Genomic DNA, 20,989 nt, shown 5'->3' on the forward strand with positions numbered 1-20,989 from the left:
CCTCCTGCAATTCATCAAAATCTGCTTGGGATTTAACTACTCTGCATAATTTTGTGTCATCCGCAAATTTGATCACCTCACTCTTCGGCCCCTCTCCAGATCATTTATAAATATATTAAAAAGCACTGGTCCAAGTACAGATCCCTGAGGCACTCCACTGTGAAAATAGACTATTTAATCCTACTTTCTGTTTCCTGTCTTTTAACAAACTTGCAATCCATAAAAGGACATTGCCTCCTATCCTATGACTTTTTAGTTTTCTTAGACGTTTCTCTTGCGGGACTTTGTCAAACGCCTTCTGAAAATTCAAATACACCACATCTACTGGTTCACCTTTTGTCCACGTTTATTCACCCCTTCATAAAAGTGTAGGAAATTTGTGAGGCAAGACTTCCCTAGAGTAAATTCATATTGGATGTTTCCCATCAAACCATGTCTATCTAAATGTTTTGTGATTTTATTCTTTATAACAGTTTCCACGATTTTTCCAGCACTGATAAGTTACAAATTAATTGAAATAGGTCTGAAATTTCATTTTTTAGTTCTTTCAGAACCCTGGGGTGTATACCATCCAGTCCAGGTGATTTATTACTCTTCAGTTTATTAATCAGGCCTACCACATCTTCCAGGTTCACCATGATTTGGTTCAGTTGCTCTCAACACTCATGAAAACTTTCTCCAGAACGTGTATCTCTCTAATATCCTCTTCAGTAAACACCGAAGCAAGTAAATTGTTTAATCTTTCTGCAATGGCCTTATCTTCTCTAAGTGCCCCTTTAACCTCTTGATCATCCAGCGGTCCAACCAAATCCCTCGCAGGCTTTCTGCTTCAGATACAATAACAATTTTTTAAAATATGAGTTTTTGCCTCTGTGGCCAACTGTAAACTGTTAAAAATGTGAAGAATTAGGGGAGGGGAGGAGGAAATCTTGGTGGGTTTGATTCACTCAGCTTTTTTCCCCCATGGAAAATTAAAGAAAAGCCTTATTCCCTGTATGAACCTGGATCAGTCCAGACCGCTCCCTTCCAGCAGATGGAGACAGAGAGAAACCTGTGAGGCACCCCCTCTTAGAGTGGCGTGCCACCTGCGTTCCCCCAGTACTTCTGTCTCCAGCAGATGAAGGTGCCTTTGGCTTAGACGGTTATTGTTTCTTTAAATCTTCCTCTGGCTAGATCAACCTTTAAAAAAAAAAAAAAAAAGAGAGTGAAAATCCTCCCAAGGAGTTGGAGCCTACCCCCCCCTTGGTAGAGGCACGGCTGGGGTTGGTGATCCTGTGAGCCTGCTTACCCGGAGCTGGTCCCTTATACCTGTGAGTAGGGGGATTTAGATCCTCTGGTAATGAGTAAGGAAACCAAGATTTGTATGGTGTTCTTTAAAATGTTTAAACACTTAAGTTGCTTTCCCAAAGCTACAAAATGGGAAAACTTCAGCACATCTGGCCCTTTGAAAGAAGCATAGGACGTGCCACTTTTATAACATGCGTGTGTCTCCGTGCGTGTGATGTCCAGGTGCACATGCGTGCCAGATTTTAACATCCATGCGTGCATATGCAGGCAGCTCGTGACTCGCACATGCAGGAGGGAGGAAATTTTCAAATTATGTGCGGTGACGTGATTGGCCTTTTTTCCAGTTCCCTCCCCACTAATCTTCCCCTACCTCCGAACCCCAAATTGTTGTGTTCATCTTTACTTTTTGGGGTTTGTTGTCCATCTGATTTTGGAAATGCTATGTCAGCTAATCGCATGGGATGGCATTAAATGCCAAAACATTAGCTGCAAAGTGAATTCAAAGCCAGATGCCCTGTGCCGCCAGTGCTAGTTATCTGATAACCATTTATTCTGAAGCAAAAACTGGTAAGTAAGCTTCAGGCCAAATTCACCAAGAAAACATGGTGCACAACCCTGTAAGGTACCAGCATATATCAAAAAGTCACCAGCATGGAGAGGACAACAGGGATGCCAGAACTTTAGCTGCAAAGTGAATTCACTGTTGTAAATCAGGCAGCTCCTCTGCATACCCCAGATCAAACGAGTGGGTTTTGGAGCCCTACCAGCAGCTGGAGGCAGAGAATGAAAACTTTTCAGGCACTGCTACATTCCCGAGGGTGCCACCTGCAGTCCCTGTTCTCTGTTTCCAGCAGATGGTAGAGGTGCAAACCTCCAGTCTGGAGTTTTGAGAGTTAAAAAAAATAAATAAAGAGAGAGAAAATTCCTAGCAGGAAGGCTCCCCGAGGTGTTAGGTTCCCTTGTGGGCCTTCCCTCACGTAGAGCAGGGGGGGGGGGGGGGCGGTGTTGGCAATCCCTGAGGGGTTGATGCTATATTAAACGCGGGCATGAGGGTCCGCCGGAGGCGCCTGTGGCTGGACCTCCCGGGGTTCAGTTTGCGTCCTGACAAAGGCGTGAATACCCTTGAACAGCTCCACCCAGGATATCGAAGCTGGGTCTAAGTTGAGGGGCGCTGGTTCTCTGGGAGTCCCCGAGTGCGGGGTGGACTCCCTGGGGCCTGCTAGGTCCGTGGTGCCCCCTGAAGAGCTAGCATTGGGCCCTGGCTGGGAACGGCCCTGGCCTGGATCTCCCAGGGCCTCCTCCAACTGTGCGGACAGGGCGTCGGCCTCCTCGCTCTGTGCGGCTCTGACGTGGCAGGCTTGGCAGAGGCCTTGCGCTTTTATGCCCGACTCTGGAGGTGCCATGACCGTGGCCGCGTGAGCTCTTGTGCGCTCCAGTGCGCCTCAGATATGCGCGGAGATGTGCGCCTAGCCGCAGATATGCGCCTTGTTCCATGCGCGCAACTTATGCTCGTGAGATATTATGTGCGCCTAAGTTTATGCGCACGCCTAGCTCAATTTGTGCGCTCGAGTTGAACGGCGAGGCGAGTCGGGTCAAGATGGCGACCTCATCGGAGGGTCTCCACGTGGGTAGACCCTCGGGAACAGCCGGGGCCTAGCTCTGCTAGGGCGGATCAACCCAGCGGCACTGGCTCCGATCGGCGGCCTGTGCTCCTCTTCGATCCTCGGAGACCGTTTAAATAGAAGATTTCTACCTTACCTCGTCTTCGGCGCTTCCCGGTTTCGTCCCGGGCGGTCTCCGGCTGCGGGGGGAGAGGGCAAATACCTTCATCGCCGCGCTCGAGGAATGCACCCGCTGCCTCTCAACCGTGCCCGAAATCAGGGGCTAAGTCCCTGCTGAGATTTGGCCACCGGACCGAGGCTCACCTCTGAGGGACCACGGAAATCACCTCAGGAATCTCAACTGGGGAAGGGACCCGAGGGTATCACCGCAGGAGAGCGGGGCTAGTCTTCAGGTAAACTTTTCTTCTTAAATTTGGGTTTTTCCTTGAATTTTGATTCTAACGCTCAGAGAGCGTGCAGATAGTCCCTAACTGCTTTGGAGACGGAAAATACTGAGGAGCTGCACTTCCTGCAGGGGTATATGTACTAGGGGCTGACATCAGATTGAAATCTGATCCGTCTCCAACTACTAACAGGAGTACACTATACCCATTGGTCCTGAGTCCATCTGCTACACGCTAGGAAATAAGATACCAGCCCCTCACACTCATTCCCCCCTCCAAGCACATCCCTGGCTCCCACACACTCACTCATTCCCCTCTCCCCACCCCCCTCCGAGCACATCCCTGGCCCCCACACACACACTCACTCATTCCCCTCTCCGAGCACATCCCTGGCCCCCACACACACACACACACACACTCACTCATTCCCCTCTCCGAGCACATCCCTGGCCCCCACACACACACTCACTCATTCCCCTCTCCGAGCACATCCCTGGCCCCCACACACTCACTCACTCATTCCCCCCTCCGAGCACATCATTGGCCCCCACACACTCACTCATTCCCCTCTCCCCACCCCCCTCCGAGCACATCCCTGGCCCCCACACACACACTCACTCATTCCCCTCTCCGAGCACATCCCTGGCCCGCCCCCACACACACACTCACTCATTCCCCTCTCCGAGCACATCCCTGGCCCCCACACACACACTCACTCATTCCCCTCTCCGAGCACATCCCTGGCCCCCCCACACACACTCACTCATTCCCCTCTCCCCACCCCCCTCCGAGCACATCCCTGGCCCCCACACACTCACTCACTCATTCCCCTCTCCGAGCACATCCCTGGCCCCCACACACACACTCACTCATTCCCCTCTCCGAGCACATCCCTGGCCCCCACACACACACTCACTCATTCCCCTCTCCCCACCCCCCTCCGAGCACATCCCTGGCCCCCACACACTCACTCACTCATTCCCCCCTCCGAGCACATCCCTGGCCCCCACACACTCACTCATTCCCCTCTCCCCACCCCCCTCCGAGCACATCCCTGGCCCCCCCACACACACACACTCACTCATTCCCCTCTCCGAGCACATCCCTGGCCCCCACACACACACTCACTCACTCATTCCCCTCTCCCCACCCCCCTCCGAGCACATCCCTGGCCCCCACACACACACACTCACTCATTCCCCTCTCCGAGCACATCCCTGGCCCCCCCACACACTCACTCATTCCCCTCTCCGAGCACATCCCTGGCCCCCACACACTCACTCACTCATTCCCCCCTCTGAGCACATCCCTGGCCCCCACACACTCACTCATTCCCCTCTCCCCACCCCCCTCCAAGCACATCTCTGGCCCCCACACACTCACTCATTCCCCCCTCCGAGCACATCCCTGGCCCCCCACACACTCACTCATTCCCCTCTCCCCACCCCCCTCCGAGCACATCCCTGGTCCCCACACACTGGCTCATTCCCCTCTCCCCACCCCCCCTCCGAGCACATCCCTGGCCCCCCCACACACTCACTCATTCCCCTCTCCGAGCACATCCCTGGCCCCCACACACTCACTCACTCATTCCCCCCTCCGAGCACATCCCTGGCCCCCACACACTCACTCATTCCCCTCTCCCCACCCCCCTCCAAGCACATCTCTGGCCCCCACACACTCACTCATTCCCCCCTCCGAGCACATCCCTGGCCCCCCACACACTCACTCATTCCCCTCTCCCCACCCCCCTCCGAGCACATCCCTGGTCCCCACACACTCTCATTCCCCCCTCCCACCATACTAATTCCTCCCCTCCTGAGAGCTGGCTGTAGCTGCACAGTCTGAAGATTCCTTTGCTGTTGCCCTGCTGCTGGCCTTCCCGTTCCAGGTCTGCCAACAAAAATGTGCTGGCGAGGTATCCATCAACAAGGCTTGCAGCTCACTATTTGAAGCCTGCTCTGATTGGCTTACTGCTGCAATATAGGGATAGGGTGTGCCTGCTATGGACAGGCTTCATCGCAGCAGCAGCAGCCAATCACTGTAACGTCAGAGCACAAGTCCCGCCCAACAAGCCCAAAAAAAACGCGACTGGCAGAAAAAATAGCCCAATTAAAAGCAACCAGCGAATCGGGAAAAAAAACGCGAATGACTAGGAAAAGAAGCCCAATCTCGCGGTAAATAAGCGAGGTTGGCAACACTGGGCCCGTGTGCGCAGGCGCGGGGAGGCGGAGCTTCGCAGCGCTGTGCCGGGGATGGAGGCGCCATGCTGGGTGGGATTCGGTTTTGTAGGCTTCAGGCCGGTGCCGGAGCAGGAGAGTCCGGTCGAGCTGCATCCCCGGCCTTTACCTCTGCCCCTGGGCGGGCGACAGCCGGGCATCGCCAAGCTGCGACCGTGCTGGAGCTACGCGGCCGCTCTGACAGGTCAGGAAGCCTTTGCCTTTGTTAGGTCGCTCCGAGCGTTCCGCTGTCCTTCCGGCGCGCTTCCTGATTTTCTAAAGAAACGTGCACGTGCTAACTGTGTTAAAGATTTTACTGCTTATCCACGCTGGCATCAGGGCCACAGTTGGAGAAAGGTGCACACTGGGTTTAAAAAGTCTAAATAGGAGGAGTAAAATAAACTGAAGGGGATTTTCTGCTGTTATCCAGCTGTAGCTGAGGCCAGAATACTAAAGCAGCCTATAGTTGTTTGCCAGCTTCCGTTTCAATCACATTGAACTGGATGGCATCACTCGCCACATTAATGTGGCCCTTTTCAATAACCACAAGGGAAAGTGAATCTTTCCGAAGGCCACAGGTGAGGCAGAATTCTGTTCTACTAACAATTCGCCTTTTTTTGTCTTAGGGGACGGGCATCTGGTGCTGTCTGGTTTCCTTGGGGGTGGTCCTCGGCGGTCTCTTTGCCTTCCTGGTGGTGATTGCCGAGACCTCCTCACATCAGAGCAGTACCTGCTGCTCTTGTACAAGGACCGAGCAGAGTGCTGGGATACTGGAAGCCTGGGCTCTGCAGGACTGCGTGGGGATCCGTTCTGGAAAATGGACCTTTCGGGGGACGAGGACAATGGTATCGTCTTCAGTTTTAAAATCTTGTTGGGTCCGGTTTTATATCACCATTCTGAGATTTTTATATTGTCTCTCCTGTGGACCTTACGTTTGGTTTCCTAGAAGTTGCAGAATCAAACAGTAACATCACAGTGGCTTATTGTGGAAGTTCTCAGCTGATGGCATTTTACCCTGCTCCAAGCACAAGATCTCAAACCTTCCCCTGGATTTTGTTAGAATAATATTTTTCCCTGATTTGTTTTATGGAGCTGATAAATATAATTCATTCTGCCCTTGTGAATTCTTCATTCTCTGGCACTGATTCCGCTGATGCAAATCTGTAGGCACATTACCTTCATTAGCAGATAGTATTGCTTGTAACACTTGTCTTTGGTACAGGGCTAAAGCTGCTTTGGAGGCAGCTCTTTAATTGTAGCTTTTTTTTGTTCTTTGATGTGCTGGTGATGCTGGAAGGGTTCTGATTTCAGTGCTTCCTCTGCTTTCCACTGGGTATGTGAGCCTCAAGCCACCCTTCTTCAAGGAACTTCCTCACCACCTCCGGGCGCAGAAGCTGGTGCTGGGCAATGAACATGCCCTCCTGTTAAGCACAGATTGGACAGTCTACAGCTGGGGCTCTGGCAGGTATGTGACGCATGTTGCCAGACCTCTGTGAGTGTGGCAGAATGCTGGGCCAACAGGAACAGTTTGGTAGAAATAACCCAGCTGTTGGCATTCATCGGTTTATTAAGGCATTAGTTTTTAAGGACAAAGCTTATGCTTCAATTCTGTTAGTCTGCAAGGTTCTACCAGCTTCTGTTACTTTCAGAAAAACACAACTACCCTCCTGGAAATTCAGTAGAAACTGTCTCAGGCCGAAAGGGAAGGTGAGAGAATGCGGCATAGGGGATATAAGAGGAACACGGGAAATCAATCCCAGGTCCCAAAACTTGCACCAGTATAGGAAAAACAGATGATAAGCTTAATGCCAGGAAATCTGATAGAGTGGGAAAGGAGAAAATTACAAAAATGTCTTCACTTGGAAAAGCAGCTTTTCTGCACGTTTGTCATCAAGTGGCGCAAAGCAGGTATTAAGAGCATGCATTAGCAGTAAAGTTTGAGACCGAGATCCTATCCACCTTACCTTGTTCCAGGAATGAGGTCCATTCCCGTCATGATGTGCAGAAAACGACCCGCTTGGAGATAACTAATTTGTTGAATTGTGTTGTCACTTGCTAGCATCCTCATACTGATGAGGATATAGGCATTGGGGAACGATGTAAGATACCCTGAGTGTCTTTTGATCCTTTTGACAGAATGTGTCAAAATTCTGTTCCCTCTGCTATTTGTCACTTGCCTCTTCTTTCATCTTATTTCATATTTCCAATATTGATTATCCGCTCTCAATTTGGTATCTTCTCTCACATACCACCTGTACTACTTACTGGATTGGGGGGGGGGGGTGTTATGGGAGGGATGGGTGTTGTACTGTTGGGGAATAACATGGAAACAATTGATGTTTTTCTTTGATTTGATACTATATAAGAACTGTTTCATAATATCCAGTTATAAGCTTTAAACTTTGTACTGCTTCTCTTATGGTTGCTAATAAAAACAGTTTAAATACAAAAAAAAAATTGAACAGCAGGTCAGCTCTGGCTGCAATTTTAATGATCAAGTAAATTAATAACTTTTTTTTTTTCTCCTTCATACTGAAGAAAAAAATAGGAGGAAATCTAGTACAGAAAAACATGACATGACAGCACTTAGTCCACCCAGTCTGTGCTGCAGCACACCCTAATTGATCTGCGCTCTGTTGCCTTGCTATTGAAGCCCCTTTGTGCCTCTCCTGTCATGGCTCTAATCACCTTGCCTGAAAGTTTTTCAGGCATCCTTCAGCAGTGAAGAAGTAGCGCGCCTTGCTTTTCAGCCTCCGTCTCTCCAGCTTCATGTGATGATGCCATGTGTTTGAATGTAGACAGTATGAGGGTAGATGTGAACTGTAAGGCCCCTCTAGTCTGCTTTCTTGAATTCTCTTGCTGTTTCTGTCTCCACCATCTCCCTTGGCAGGGTTCTGTCGTTGCTGATTTTCCTCCTCCTTCTAGAGAATTCATTTTTACCACCTTATCATGCAAGCTGTACAGCATTTTGGTGGTCATTTATTGAATTGTCTCTTCCTCAGTGTTAACAAAACAGTGAACACGGTTATTCAGAAATAAAGAACTAGCAAGATCTTCTGTTGTTAAAAAAGAAAAGCATCACTGCAGTTTTGCTGATGCATTTTTTTTTTTGTTTTACTAGGCATGGGCAGCTTGGACACAGAGGACTGGAGGATGTGTCAGAGCCCCGGACTGTGGAGGCACTGCATGGCATGCCAATGGGTGATGTGGCAGCTGGAGGCTGGCATTCAGTCAGTGTCAGTGGTAATGACTGAGGATCCCGCAGGGGAGGAATTGGGGTATTGTTTGGAATTGTAACTGAGAACATTAACTCTGCAAATAGCAGCAGAAGTCACCCGTTTTCCATTCTGGTTTGATGGAGAAAGGCAAGGCTGAGAAGGATGTAGGATAGGAGTGAGCAAGCTTTCCAGGCTGCGTTCTATCCCCTCCCTCAGTTTAATCCAAGATTGTTGTTTCCAGCAGTGCAAACAGATTTGATGTACTCAATAGAATTCTTATATGTTTTCCAGTTTTATAAAAAGAAATAGTAATTGACACCTGCTCAATATTTTCCTACTAGCTGAAACCTGCAAAAGATTTGCAACTAAATTCATGCCTCAATTGGAAAATCTCCCTCCTCCACCTGCCCATCAGTCTCTCTTCTCCTCCCACCCCCTCCACACTGATGATCTTCTAGGCTATGCAGGCTGTGGCTGTTCCTGGCCCCCTGCTCATCTCCCAGCCCCAATCTGCTGCTAGTTCTGACCTGCTGTTCTTTTTAAAACAAAAAAAGAGTAGCAGATTGTATCCCTCTGCAGGACGTTTCACACTTCCAGCTTGCAGGTCACTGACCTAGGGTGGAAGGATTACGGGGGCAGTATTCACATTTGCTGCCAGTGTTTGATTGCAGTCAGTCTTGAAGTAGTGATCCCATAGTTACTAGTGCTGAGGAGGGACCCTTCCCCCCTCATTCATCCCATGGGTAAACATTCAGAGAGGGAGGGAGGAGGGGCGATGGGGGCTGAAAGCAGTTTACTGTCTGCTGTGATCTTCAGCACGGGAAAAGCACACACATCAAGCAGGATTACTTAACCTGCACATTAGTGCCAAATCATTACTGTTGCAATATATTAAATGAAAACCACACTTTGCCTACTATTCAGCATTTCAAATGTGCAGACAGCACTGTCCAAATATTTTACTCTTAAATCATTTTTAAAAACTTCTTAGCTTCTGCTCTTAACCCCTGAGAGAAGCTGTGGGGTCTGTTACTGCACATTATTAGTGCGCTCCAGTAAATAGCTCCTAATGCCCACTGAAAAAACCCATAAGCTTATTATAATGCACATTAAAAAATAAATTGTGCTAATAATGCTATCATGGCCAGTGTTAGTGCAGTTTAGGAACTCAACCTCTGTTGGCAAAGGACACAAAGTGCATCAGATGGCGTGGGATTGGATTTGTTCATGGGAGCTGTTATGTCACAATCACATTACACACAAGGCCCAATCGGCTCCCATTCCATCAAAGGGGCTTTGTGACGCTGTTCCTAACGTGGCTGTCTTCCGGCAGGGGGCGGTGGGATAGGAGGTGAGCAGCTTAAAGAATGACATTTTGAACGTCTTGCTGTGTGCACGTTGGAAGTATTGACGAGGACAGCGAGGTGGAGCAGGCTCCCCCTGAAATTAGCTCCCATGGAATGGGATTGGATTGGTGTATGTGATGTAGCAAATCCAGTGAATGGCAGGCAGTTTGCGATTCTTGCTTATGTGGCAGCTGGCAGGGGATCACATTAAAAAAAAAAATGCTGCTTAGCAATGACTTCTTTACTAGAAAGGCGATAGTGTTGCTAGGTGCACTTCTGAAATTCTGCACACTATATAACACAGTGTACAGCTTTCTTTTAAACTGATAGCTCTCCAGTTTATTTCAACTCCTGTTTTCTTCTGCTGAGCACCCGTGAGCTGTGAAAGTGGCGTGGGAAGGATGTCTTGGGGGGGACGGGGGGGGGACCAGCTGTGCTGCTGTTTTCTTTTTCGCTTGCAGAGGCTGGCGATATCTACGTCTGGGGCTGGAATGAATCGGGTCAGCTGGGACTGCCCTGCAAGACACTCTCAAAAGTCACCAAGAGAACAACTGCTGTGTTACAAGAAGGGATGGGAGCAGGTGAGATCCCTTCACATTAATACAGGACCGAGGAGCAATTTAAGCATTTCAAACAGGCAGCTGGGTTTGCGTGAGAGCCACCTCTTCTTCACCTATCCACGTGCCAGCTGGCTAGTAAAACATTCAGACCGTTGAAGACGTGCACTGCTTGGTTACTTCGGTATCTGTTATGATAGTGAATGGGCTTGTGAGGATGGGCTCAAGCTTGGCCCTTTACAGGGAAGCTAGGACGCAGAAAGGAGTGACAGGTGCCAGAGGGACTGATTCGTGGCAGAGTGCACACTGAAAGAGAGAGAGTTTGGCTAACAAAGACACACTCATAGGAGTAGAAAACAACTCCTTGGGTTAAGACTTCCTTTCGGGTCTCTCCAGCTTGTGTGATGGAGGGGTTGAGTGGTACCTTGTTTTGTTTGGTTTTTAAAGGAAGAAATTCTGTGGAGAAAATCTCCCATGAAGGGGAGGCCACGAAGGCCTGTGAGAACGACTTTCGGGCTGAGTTTATTTCTGTCCAGGCCTTCCCTGCTTTGCTGGATTTACCAGAGGGCGCAGAGGCCGCCAAGGCTGGCTGTGGGTCGCGCCATACGGCCGTCGTGACGCGTAAGTGGAGCTTCTTTATTTAACTAGTTAGCTTTATGCAGGAAGCGTTACTGGTGGTGCGGATTTCCCAAATGGAAGGGGATTTACAGCGCATGTGGTAAACAGCTGAGTTAGACAGGGCGGTCGGTCATCTCGTGCCATTAGCTGCGCTGTTACTATGGTTTGATTCCCAATAAGATTGATACTATTGGGGAAATTTTCTGTCTTTTTAAAGGATGCAGTCTATTCACCCACCAGGGTTTTTATTTGGTTCAAAAACATAATAGGGCTGTTTTTAGATACAGTACCTAGAAATAAGTCAGCAACCAGGTTGTAGATGATGTCCTGCTATTGAATGTGGCTTTCTTTCTTCGGTCAGGACAGTTGGAGCAAAGGTTGGTGATGTCTGAATATAGCCGTAAAAAAAAAAAGTGGCACCTGGCACGTATTTCTTGAACTGGAAATTTCTCTGATTGGAAATAACATACGGGGTTTTGTGCTTTTCTGCTTGATTTTTAGGACATGGTAGCCTCTACACCTGGGGATGGGGTAAGTAAAAAGCCCTCATTATGCATGTGGGGAAAGAAAAAGGTGACTGCATGGAAAGTGCTGTTGCTTACCTGTAACAGTTGTTCTCTGAAGATGCCACTTCAGCAGTCCTACTTGTTAATGTACACATTGAAGGGAATGACCATGGTTTCTGCAGCTGCACCGTGTGCCTCAGTTGCCATTTCCCATGGAGACCAGGGACCTAGGTTCCCTGTACGTACCCGGATCATATTTACATGATGAGAGAGGCTGATTCAGAACGTCTGTATCTGGATCAGCCACTTACCAACTGTGCGCTGGGATTAGAAAATATGAAAAAAGCAGCAAAAGTGCAGTTGGGATCCCAAGGCATGGAAAACAGAGAAATACTTTTTTCCCCCCTGTTTAGCTGCATTTATGTCCTCCATCAGTGTCTTGGCCTTTAGAATGCAGTAAACATACGGTGACGAGTGAACATATTCCCAAAATGATTCAGCCCAATGTTGCAGTTGTGAACCAAACATCCATGAATCATTTTGTCTGCTGTATTTTTTTTCATCTGAAATTAAACAAACAAAATGTGAATGAGCTGATTTATGGATTTGCTTAATGTAGTAAATGCCACATTGTGCAGGTTAACCCCCATGTTTCAGTTAAGGCTGGTAAGGGCCGTTCCATGCAGATTATGGATGGGGGGTAACCTGCAAGCAGAGACAGGCACTAGATTAAGCAAATTGCTGGCTGGACAGGATGGACCATTGGGTCTTTTATCGTTACTATGTTTGTTAGGAGTCTGTGTTCAGCTGTTTATGGGCAACTGATTTCCTGGCTCGTTGCAGGTTACCAATTCCAGAATGCCCTGTAATATGAGTATAGGTCTAAACTTCACAGAGACCTAAGGAGTCACTGCATTAGCACAGATTTGAAACAGTAAGCAGCTGCTGCCTGGAATATTTGCAGTAGTGAGGATGTGATGAAGTAGTTAGGATTGAATACTACTAACAGATCTTTTTCTCTTTCCCATTTTTAGGTAAATATGGACAGCTTGGCCATAGGGACACAGCAAGCTCTGATTACCCAAAACTAGTGGAATATTTTTCCCAGCAGCAGCTTTATGTTCAGGATGTGGTGTGTGGTTCTTGGAGCACTTATGTACTGACAGTGGAAAGTAAATGAGCCTTGATCATTTACATTTTTACTTCTCTAAAGAACAGATCTATTAAAGAAAAAAAAAGGCATCTCACTGAGGGCAGTGCCCTGGGGCCCTTATACAGAAAAAGAAAATTAGGTCTTAAACTCCACTGATTTTTGTTCCTGTAGTACCAAGGATCATTCCAGACTCCTGGGTTTTGCCTCTGCACCAGCAGATGGCGACAGAACAAGATTTGACTGGCTGTGTCATAAATACCAGGGCAATAGGCCTGGCTGTTGTAATCATACAGAAGGATCTAGCCAACAGGGAAAGCAGGGTAGTAGGAAGGGAGAGCTGCATCTCCACTGAAGTTCCAGCTGGTGACTGCTAGTTTATCAGGTAAGGCACTGGAAGTTTGCTATGATGGAAGAAACTGTTTGTACTGGTAAACAGAGGCCCCCTCATCTGCATGTTTAGTGTGGATATCTTGAAATTCAACTAGCTATGGGGGCCCCAGGACAGGGTCAGGAAGCCCTGGTTGTATTTTGTGCTTAGACGGGCTCTGCCACTAAAGACCCAGTCCTGCTGGTTCTAGAACATTCTAGTGTGGGTTGCAAGTCTGTGCTAAAGTCCTGTTCAGTTCCAGTGGACAGCCATGTTCCTGCTATCCCAGGCATTAAGTAAGGAGCAAAAATTGATTTAAGAATTTTTACTGTTCAGATCTTGTTGGTACCTGTTCCTGTTCACACATTTGTTTTTCTGTTTACTGTTCTCACTTTTTCTTAATACAGATTAGTTTATTAGCTCTGTCTTTGATTCATTAAGAATCCCACTATTAGGTGGTTTTGGCTGGTGGCTGTTTATCTAGAATTCTGTGAGACTTGCAATGGGTGGGGCCGCAGTCTCTCTAGCAACAACCCAGGGATAGGTTGTGGGCAGGGTTCTTGGCCAGAGGCAAAGGGGGGGAGGACTAGACTTCCTTCTAGATAGTCCCTTCTAGATAGTCTCTTCTAGATATAAAGAACATACATGGAGAAAAAAAACTCAACCCCCACATTAGCCATATACAAAACCACTCAGTGCCTACAGGATCAACATTCTTAGAACAAAGTGATTTCTTTCTCTAAAAATACATCATTTCATCTTTGATTCAAAAGTACTCTTCTTCTACATCTCTACCCTCACTAAACCATCCCACATGATCAAGCTCTCAACAAAGCCTCCAAACTAACTGAATTCAAGGAAGAAATTGATAAATTCAGTCTCTCTCTTCATCTAGTTCATCTCCATCTCCACCCAATACTCCACCTCAACTAAATACAACTCTAGACACTTTCAAAACCACATCAGCTCTAGAGATTGAAAATATTCTCAAGAAAATGAAACAATCTTCTCATCCCTTAGACACAATTCCAAACAACCTCCTCCTCACTATAAGGAACACCATTTCAAAGCCAATTGCCAATATCATTAATTGCTCCCTTTCCCAAGGTCTAGTTCCAGACCAACTTAAGCTACCTATTCTTAAAAAACCAAACCTTCCAGCTACAGATCCAGCTAACTTCCACCCACTAGCCAATTTGCCAACAATCACCAAAATTATGGAAAAGAGAGTCAAACTATCAGAGTACCTGGAAGAAAACAACATTGGTTGCTGAATCTCATGCTTAGCAGATCAGCCAATGCAGTTGGAACTTTGGTTGGGAGGGAACCAAGAGTCAGAGCATTGGTCGGCACAGGGACTTGTTACAGACAAGAGAAGAAGCCCTGCTGCAATCCCAAGAAGATACCCACAATACCAGGACAACACCTCTAACATAGCAATATGTGACACTAATACAGTTCTTAAAGGCACATTTATTTATTTATTGGTTTTTATATACCACCACTCAAAGATATCACATCAGTGTACATAGAACGATAAAAACACAATTGCGTTGTACATATAACAGTATAATAACAGGTGAATTCTAAAATACATTAAAACAGTAAAATACAGTAACAAAACAACTTATTTAACAAATCAACTTATTTAGTTAAGACTAGATAATAAAATAGATTAAGGATTAACTATGATAGCATACATGAACATACTATCAAGGCAAACACTGGAGGAATGAGAGGGGGGGGAACAAAAGTAAAAGGAGGAGGAAATAAGTGAGTCAGAGAGGAAATGGTAATATACATATATACAGAGGGCAAATCAATGGTTATAAGAAGGAAACAAAGGTACTAGGAGTGGACCAAAAAGGGCAGAGATGAGTCTAAGCTAGAGGGTACTATATCAGGGACCAGATGGCAAGATTGACAAATTAAGAAAGGAAGTAATGAGAGATAAGAAAAATCATGTGCGTTAGGAACATGATAAGAACATGTGAGCTAAGAAGGGTCACGTGCGAATCATGTGTAAGCCTTAGTAAAGCCATGTCTTAAGCTTTTGCTTGAAAGTCTTAGGGGACGGTTCAAGGCGTAAATCAGTAGGCATAGCATTCCATAGTGTAGGGCCAGCTATGGAGATGGCACGAGCTTTGGTGGATGCATATTTAAATTGTTTAGGTGAGGGAGTTTGTAGTGTAGCAATATAGGGATTTCTAATTGGCCTATTAGAATTATTGAATTGAAAAGTGTTAGAGGGCCAGTTCATTTCTGGGTTGTGGAGGGATTTGTGAATGAGAAATAATATCTTGTATTGTATGCGATGGTGGACAGGGAGCCAGTGTTTTATTAACATGACCCAGAACTTTTCAAACCACAGTCCGAATGGGAGAACACAACTCTATGGGAATGCCACCAAAGCAGATACTTACCATCCAACGTGGATCACCACAAGACGAGCCGGTGAAGATTGTTGACTCCGATCTCCAGAGTCCTCGAGGGGAAGGCCAGGGACGTAAACATCCATCTCACTCTGAAACCCAGTATGGTGGCACAGGGACAGAGGAGACAGGCCAGGCGTGATTGGCACTTAGACTAAGTGTAACAGATGGCCAGTCCCACACCACTTGACAGTGGGGCACGCCAGGAACAGGGGAGCCCATTACGGAACTCATGTTCCACTCCCTCGTTGCAGCAGCTCAATGTGTCGTGACGCCAATGCAGAAGCCGTCAGACCTGGATCCAGAAGTTCTGGATCACCAAGGACTGCCAAAACTGTACGGAACAGTGCTGATGGTAGTGGTGATGTTGCTCTGCCCGAGCGTTGTCCAGCCTGGAGAAGGATGGCACCAACATGCTGGATGGCATCAACAGCAGACGATCACAATGTCAGCGATGATGGGTGCCAAGGTGCTCGGCCCAGTCTTTCCCCAGCACAGAGATGGAAGCCCTCACTGTCCTGGAAGGCGATCGATGATGGACTGTCAGCACACCTGCTCTGCTCCTGACACAATGGAGTGTCTTAAGCTAATACGAGGCTTAAAGAAGAACCCAAAGCATGGAGCAATGTGAGGAGGCGAGGGTATTATGTGGCAGTGCTATGTCACTATTGACGATATTGAAGGCAGCCTAAGGGGCCTCAAGGATATCGTCAAAAATGGGTATGAAAAACCAATGACTGGCCAGGAGAATGATGACAGTGACGGGCACTGACAGCACTGGCATAGATATCTTTCAAACGATGTGGAATCGATGATGATGTCAGCCACATGTAACTACCACCATCCTGCATGTCTTAGGAGAACACAGCTGATTCCACAACTGATTGGTGAGGAAACTGACCACCAGTGTATGTGGCTGACTTTTATAGTCTGAATTTTAAATCTAACTTCCAGGATACTGGAAGAATTGACTGAGGGGTTTTACATATTTTGGACAGGACTGAGTCCAGCAGATTATGTGATGAACTGATTTCTCCAATCAGTACATGTAGAATTTTTAGTAACCCGAGCACTTCAGAGACTGTGGGGTCTTATGGGTTTGTACTCCCAGTAGCTTGCCCAGATTTTCCACAAATTTTGAATAGGTGAGATCCCCTGGAGGAGTGTAATGGTCCAGAGGCTCCTCTGGGGGATCAGAGGGAATTCCTGTTGAGCTGTCCAGGGAATGATCTAATGGAGAGATGGGACCATATGAGGATGATCCTCCGGAGCTGGAGATGGTTGCTCTCCAGAAAAAAAAGACTGGATGGTGGATTTGAGTCTCCACTTGGTCCGGGAATGTGTGGAGGAGGAATTTGTGGATGTAATGTTGAGAATAGATCCTTAATCAGAGGAGATATTGACTATGGCTTGTTGAGATCGAATGGCCTATGCATCAGATTTCCTATGGTATGGTTCTCCCTGAGGAGAAAGAGTCTTCTCTGAGGGTGAAGTTCTGCAGCTAGAATTTCGGTAGACGGTTGCGCTTTCCAAGAGCCCCGTTCTCAGTCAAGAAGTCTAGCTTTTGGTAAAAGATCCTCCTGAAGAATAAAGCATTGTAGGTGTAAACAGGATAACAATCCAGAACATACAGATTGGGCCTTAGGTGATGATGCTGATTTCGGCCACAGTCCCTACATTTTGCCTGGTCATGGTCTGGACCTAGGCAAATGTAGCAGTAATTATGGTGGTCAGTGACCGACATGTGTGTCTGCACTGACAGTATTTAAACCCCAGTGGTTTTTTTTGGGTTAGACATCGTAGCACTGAAAAGTGCTGTTTGGGGAATCACTAATGCGATTGAAAGAGAAATTAGAAAGATATGAGATGTGAAGAGACAGATGGAGTGACATCCATGTCTGAGCACAGAAAAAAAAACAACAGACCTGGCTCACGCTTTGTGTGGGAAGCGCCACAGGCACAGCAGATTAAAATTTTACTTTGGAGATATGGATGTCTGCCAGGGCGCCGCCCTGATGTTACCCAAATAGCCTGGCTAATTCAGCCTGCTTAGCGACAGAAAAATTTTTACCAGTTCAGTCTCTCAGAGTGCAAGGATAGCCCAAGGATTCCCAGAGCTAGAGGTGTTTTGAGGATATTCACAATAAGATTGAGACAAAAGATCCAAAGAAGCAAATCAAACAGTAATGATGAGATGATCTGAAAATCCAACCAGCAGTGGGGTCACACAAGGACGTTTAGAAAGCCCTGCACAGTCAGGGCCTACAAGTCTCCAGCCCAGGTTCCTTCCTCAGTCTTACTTGTTTCTGTGGGGAGGTCTTTAACAGCTCACCTCTGGCAGCAGAAGCCTTTAATAAAGCAAATGCAAACCCCACCACCACCAAAACTTCCAAGGCTTATTGCTGTCGCTCCAGAATGTGTGATAGATGAGGGTGCATGAAAAAAAACATCAGATTAACAGTTTTAAAATACCTAAATATCTTTATTTTACAAAGAACTGTACAATATCAGAAGGCCCAAACATACTGAACAAGCTGTAATAAAATCTATTCCACATAAGCCATTAAAATATTTTCTATAATATCTGTACAAAATTGCAAAAAATCCTTAACTTTTTTTTTTTTTTTTTTTTTTTAAAGGGCCATAGTTTAACACTCAACTAGGACTAAAATTAGTTGAAAACAAAATAGGTACAAATATGATAATGTCGAAGCAAAGCAGGTAAGACAAGAAGCCATATTACTGCTTCAAGACAGGAAGATAAGTGTTTGGTTTAACTGTGCAATTTAATCATATGGAAGGAGTATATTCTTACGGTAAAACTACTCCGATGTCAGTAAAGTCAGTCAGATGAAAGGCATCTGCTGCTTTCAAATTCCATCATCTTGTACCATAACCTTCTTCACCTAACATTTAGGGATTCGAGTGTGTCCTCCAGTTATTTAATAGTGCCTACCTACAAAGCTTTATTTAAACTTTCTGGAAGCAATATTTACCAAATAGGACTTTCTATAGTACATTGTATCCATGACAGCAAATTTAAATTCAGCCAATTGGTTCTTAGCGCCAAATAGGCTAAGAATAAAATCAAAGACTGTTTGCAATTCACTAGTTGGCCTTCATTATGGGTACACTATATAAAACAAGTTAACCTGAAATCTAGCAGGAATTCTCACCACGGCCTTCCAAGGAAAAAGAACAGATTAAGATAAAATGTTTAATCAAACAATCCTGAAAAGTCAGGAGTGTCTCATTCTTTGGGAAAGCAGCAGCTCACGGCCAGCATTCCCCCCTCCCCCACCAATTAACAGTTTATACAAATATAAAAAGGAGGTAATTCAGACTTTTGCTGGTCAAATCTATTCTCCAGAGAACATTTTGCATGGAATGAACAGTATACTGAAGCAAATTAGAATAAATATGAAAGTAATGATAGGCTGTAGTGATATCAAGGTGCAAATTTGTTCATGATTAACTAAAACCATACACACGTTAACCCACTTGTGAGCAAAAGCCATAAAATACATTTGTACAAGTCATTAAATGCAAACTGCTCCTATAAGAAACTGGAACCGATTACACAATTGCTAATGTTTTCCAGTGTAAGAATGTTTCAGTAATGTGAAACGTGAGGCAAGGACAGAGGGTGCATTATTCTATATAGTACCAGAACAACTAGATTGTCATGAGGTGCTTTGCCATTTAGCATCAGCTTGTATTGGTTCTCTTCAGATATGATGCACGCACTGCATGGTTTACATATCCAAGATGAAACGGTGGATGTGTAGTTTTCACTGGATTTAAAAGGGCAGTTGCTATTCTGGATGAGATTAGGATTAACACATGCTATGAACAATTGGTCCATCCATTATCCTCATTGTTGAAAATGCCAGTGAGGCCAGATTAGCAGCAGTAGTACATTACATGGTGACTTGTGCCCTTCCCAGAAGCACTCTGTTCTATGGGGGTTATTCTGCTTAACAGAAAATACATCAAATGCAGACTTTAAAACCATAAAACAGTATGGATATGCACCGTTGCTTTAAATTGGGTCCACTGAGTTTTATTACAGGGTTCTTAATCCCACATTGCTGCCATGAACTCCAGCCCTCAGGATGGGATGTTAGTAATGGTGGAGTTTAGAATTCTGGAAGTGGCATTAGATCTTGAAGCCTTTGAAAGTTCGCGCTGAAAGAAGAAAAAAAATAAAATACAGGTCAATATAAGCAAATAAAAAATATAACCAACTTGAGTTTACTTCCAGAAGTACATTATGCAATCTGACATGATCCCAACACTGCAAATTCTGGTTTTTGGAGTAGCTTCCATGCAAAGAAAAATTATAAAATACCAACAAAAAAATAATGGTGAAGTCCACTAGTCTGAGATGGGAAAGCAGGAAAAATGATCTTTTCCAGATAGGCTTAAATCACCATCAGTGTACAAGGCATCCTTAAGCTTAATGGCCTTTTCATGACCCACTAAAAACTGGTGCCAAATCAGTTTATAGCCATTTCTGGCTAGTGAATATCTGCCATGCTATTTTTTTTTTTTTTTTTTTTTTAGGAAAGATTAATAAATGGAAACTTCATAGCAAAACCAAAAATCCCATTCTAGTCAGTCAAGAGATTCCTTGCTGACTGTGCAGCAAGTATAATTTTTGCTAGAATGTCAACATTGATTTGTTTGTAATATGTTTATTAAATTACTGAAAATTGCATACAATTCGCAATACAGCATACATTACAGATTACTACATATCTCAAATAACACTAATGTTTCACATTCTGAAAAATTTTTTGTACTCTAAGAATTTTATGAACCTATCTCCTTCCCAATCCCTCCCTCCCGGCAGTGTATCCAACCAGATAATGAAAGAAGCGATCCACCCATGGTAAAGGGAACACCCATATTAAATTTGATAGGACTATTTTTCATACAATGAATGCAATGCAAAAATTATCCTTAGCATCGGGGGGGCATTCTGACAACTGAGATTTAAACACCATAACAAATGTAAAACTTCTCACATAAGGAAGTATTACTATAATCCTTGACATTACCTATGAAGAGAGTCAGTAAAGGGACGCCAGATTGCCTGACATCTACCATGAGATTTCACCAGCTCTCCCTTAACGAGATTGGTTTCTAACAAACATCTGTAAATACAACTGTCCACCTTTACAGTGTTGGCTGACACCTTTAGGGCCCAACTTGGAGAATTAGTTTGAGCTAGCAAACATCCTTTGATGAGTAACAAGATATGTCGAGGGAGGGGGTG

At 45.8% G+C, this 20,989-nt stretch overlaps 2 protein-coding genes across 9 annotated transcripts in view; one reads left to right on the forward strand and one right to left on the reverse strand.

Annotated features, from left to right (window-relative positions):
* Positions 1 to 5,499: 5,499 nt before the first annotated feature.
* RCCD1 (RCC1 domain containing 1) lies at positions 5,500 to 13,701 on the forward strand. Of its 2 annotated transcripts, XM_029575265.1 has the most exons (8): positions 5,500 to 5,716; positions 6,138 to 6,356; positions 6,823 to 6,976; positions 8,633 to 8,754; positions 10,537 to 10,656; positions 11,080 to 11,253; positions 11,752 to 11,781; positions 12,791 to 13,701. In XM_029575265.1, the coding sequence occupies exons 1-8, from the start codon at positions 5,548 to 5,550 to the stop codon at positions 12,934 to 12,936; spliced, it is 1,134 nt and encodes a 377-aa protein (XP_029431125.1). In that variant the 5' UTR covers positions 5,500 to 5,547; the 3' UTR covers positions 12,937 to 13,701. The 2 variants fall into 2 exon arrangements, with proteins under 2 accessions (XP_029431125.1, XP_029431127.1); XM_029575267.1 differs by lacking the exon at positions 6,138 to 6,356.
* A 4,597-nt stretch (positions 13,702 to 18,298) lies between these two features.
* The window catches only part of PRC1 (protein regulator of cytokinesis 1), a 121,013-nt gene continuing 118,322 nt past the window's right edge, over positions 18,299 to 20,989 (reverse strand). For all 7 annotated transcript variants that reach the window (XM_029574725.1, XM_029574730.1, XM_029574726.1 and 4 more), the window contains one exon: positions 18,299 to 19,896. In XM_029574725.1, the coding sequence (XP_029430585.1) occupies positions 19,819 to 19,896 (78 nt within the window). In that variant the 3' untranslated portion in view covers positions 18,299 to 19,818. The remainder of the gene's footprint in view (positions 19,897 to 20,989) is intronic.

This window comes from Rhinatrema bivittatum, chromosome 13 (assembly GCF_901001135.1).
Source record: "Rhinatrema bivittatum chromosome 13, aRhiBiv1.1, whole genome shotgun sequence".
Taxonomy (NCBI): Eukaryota; Metazoa; Chordata; class Amphibia; order Gymnophiona; family Rhinatrematidae; genus Rhinatrema; species Rhinatrema bivittatum.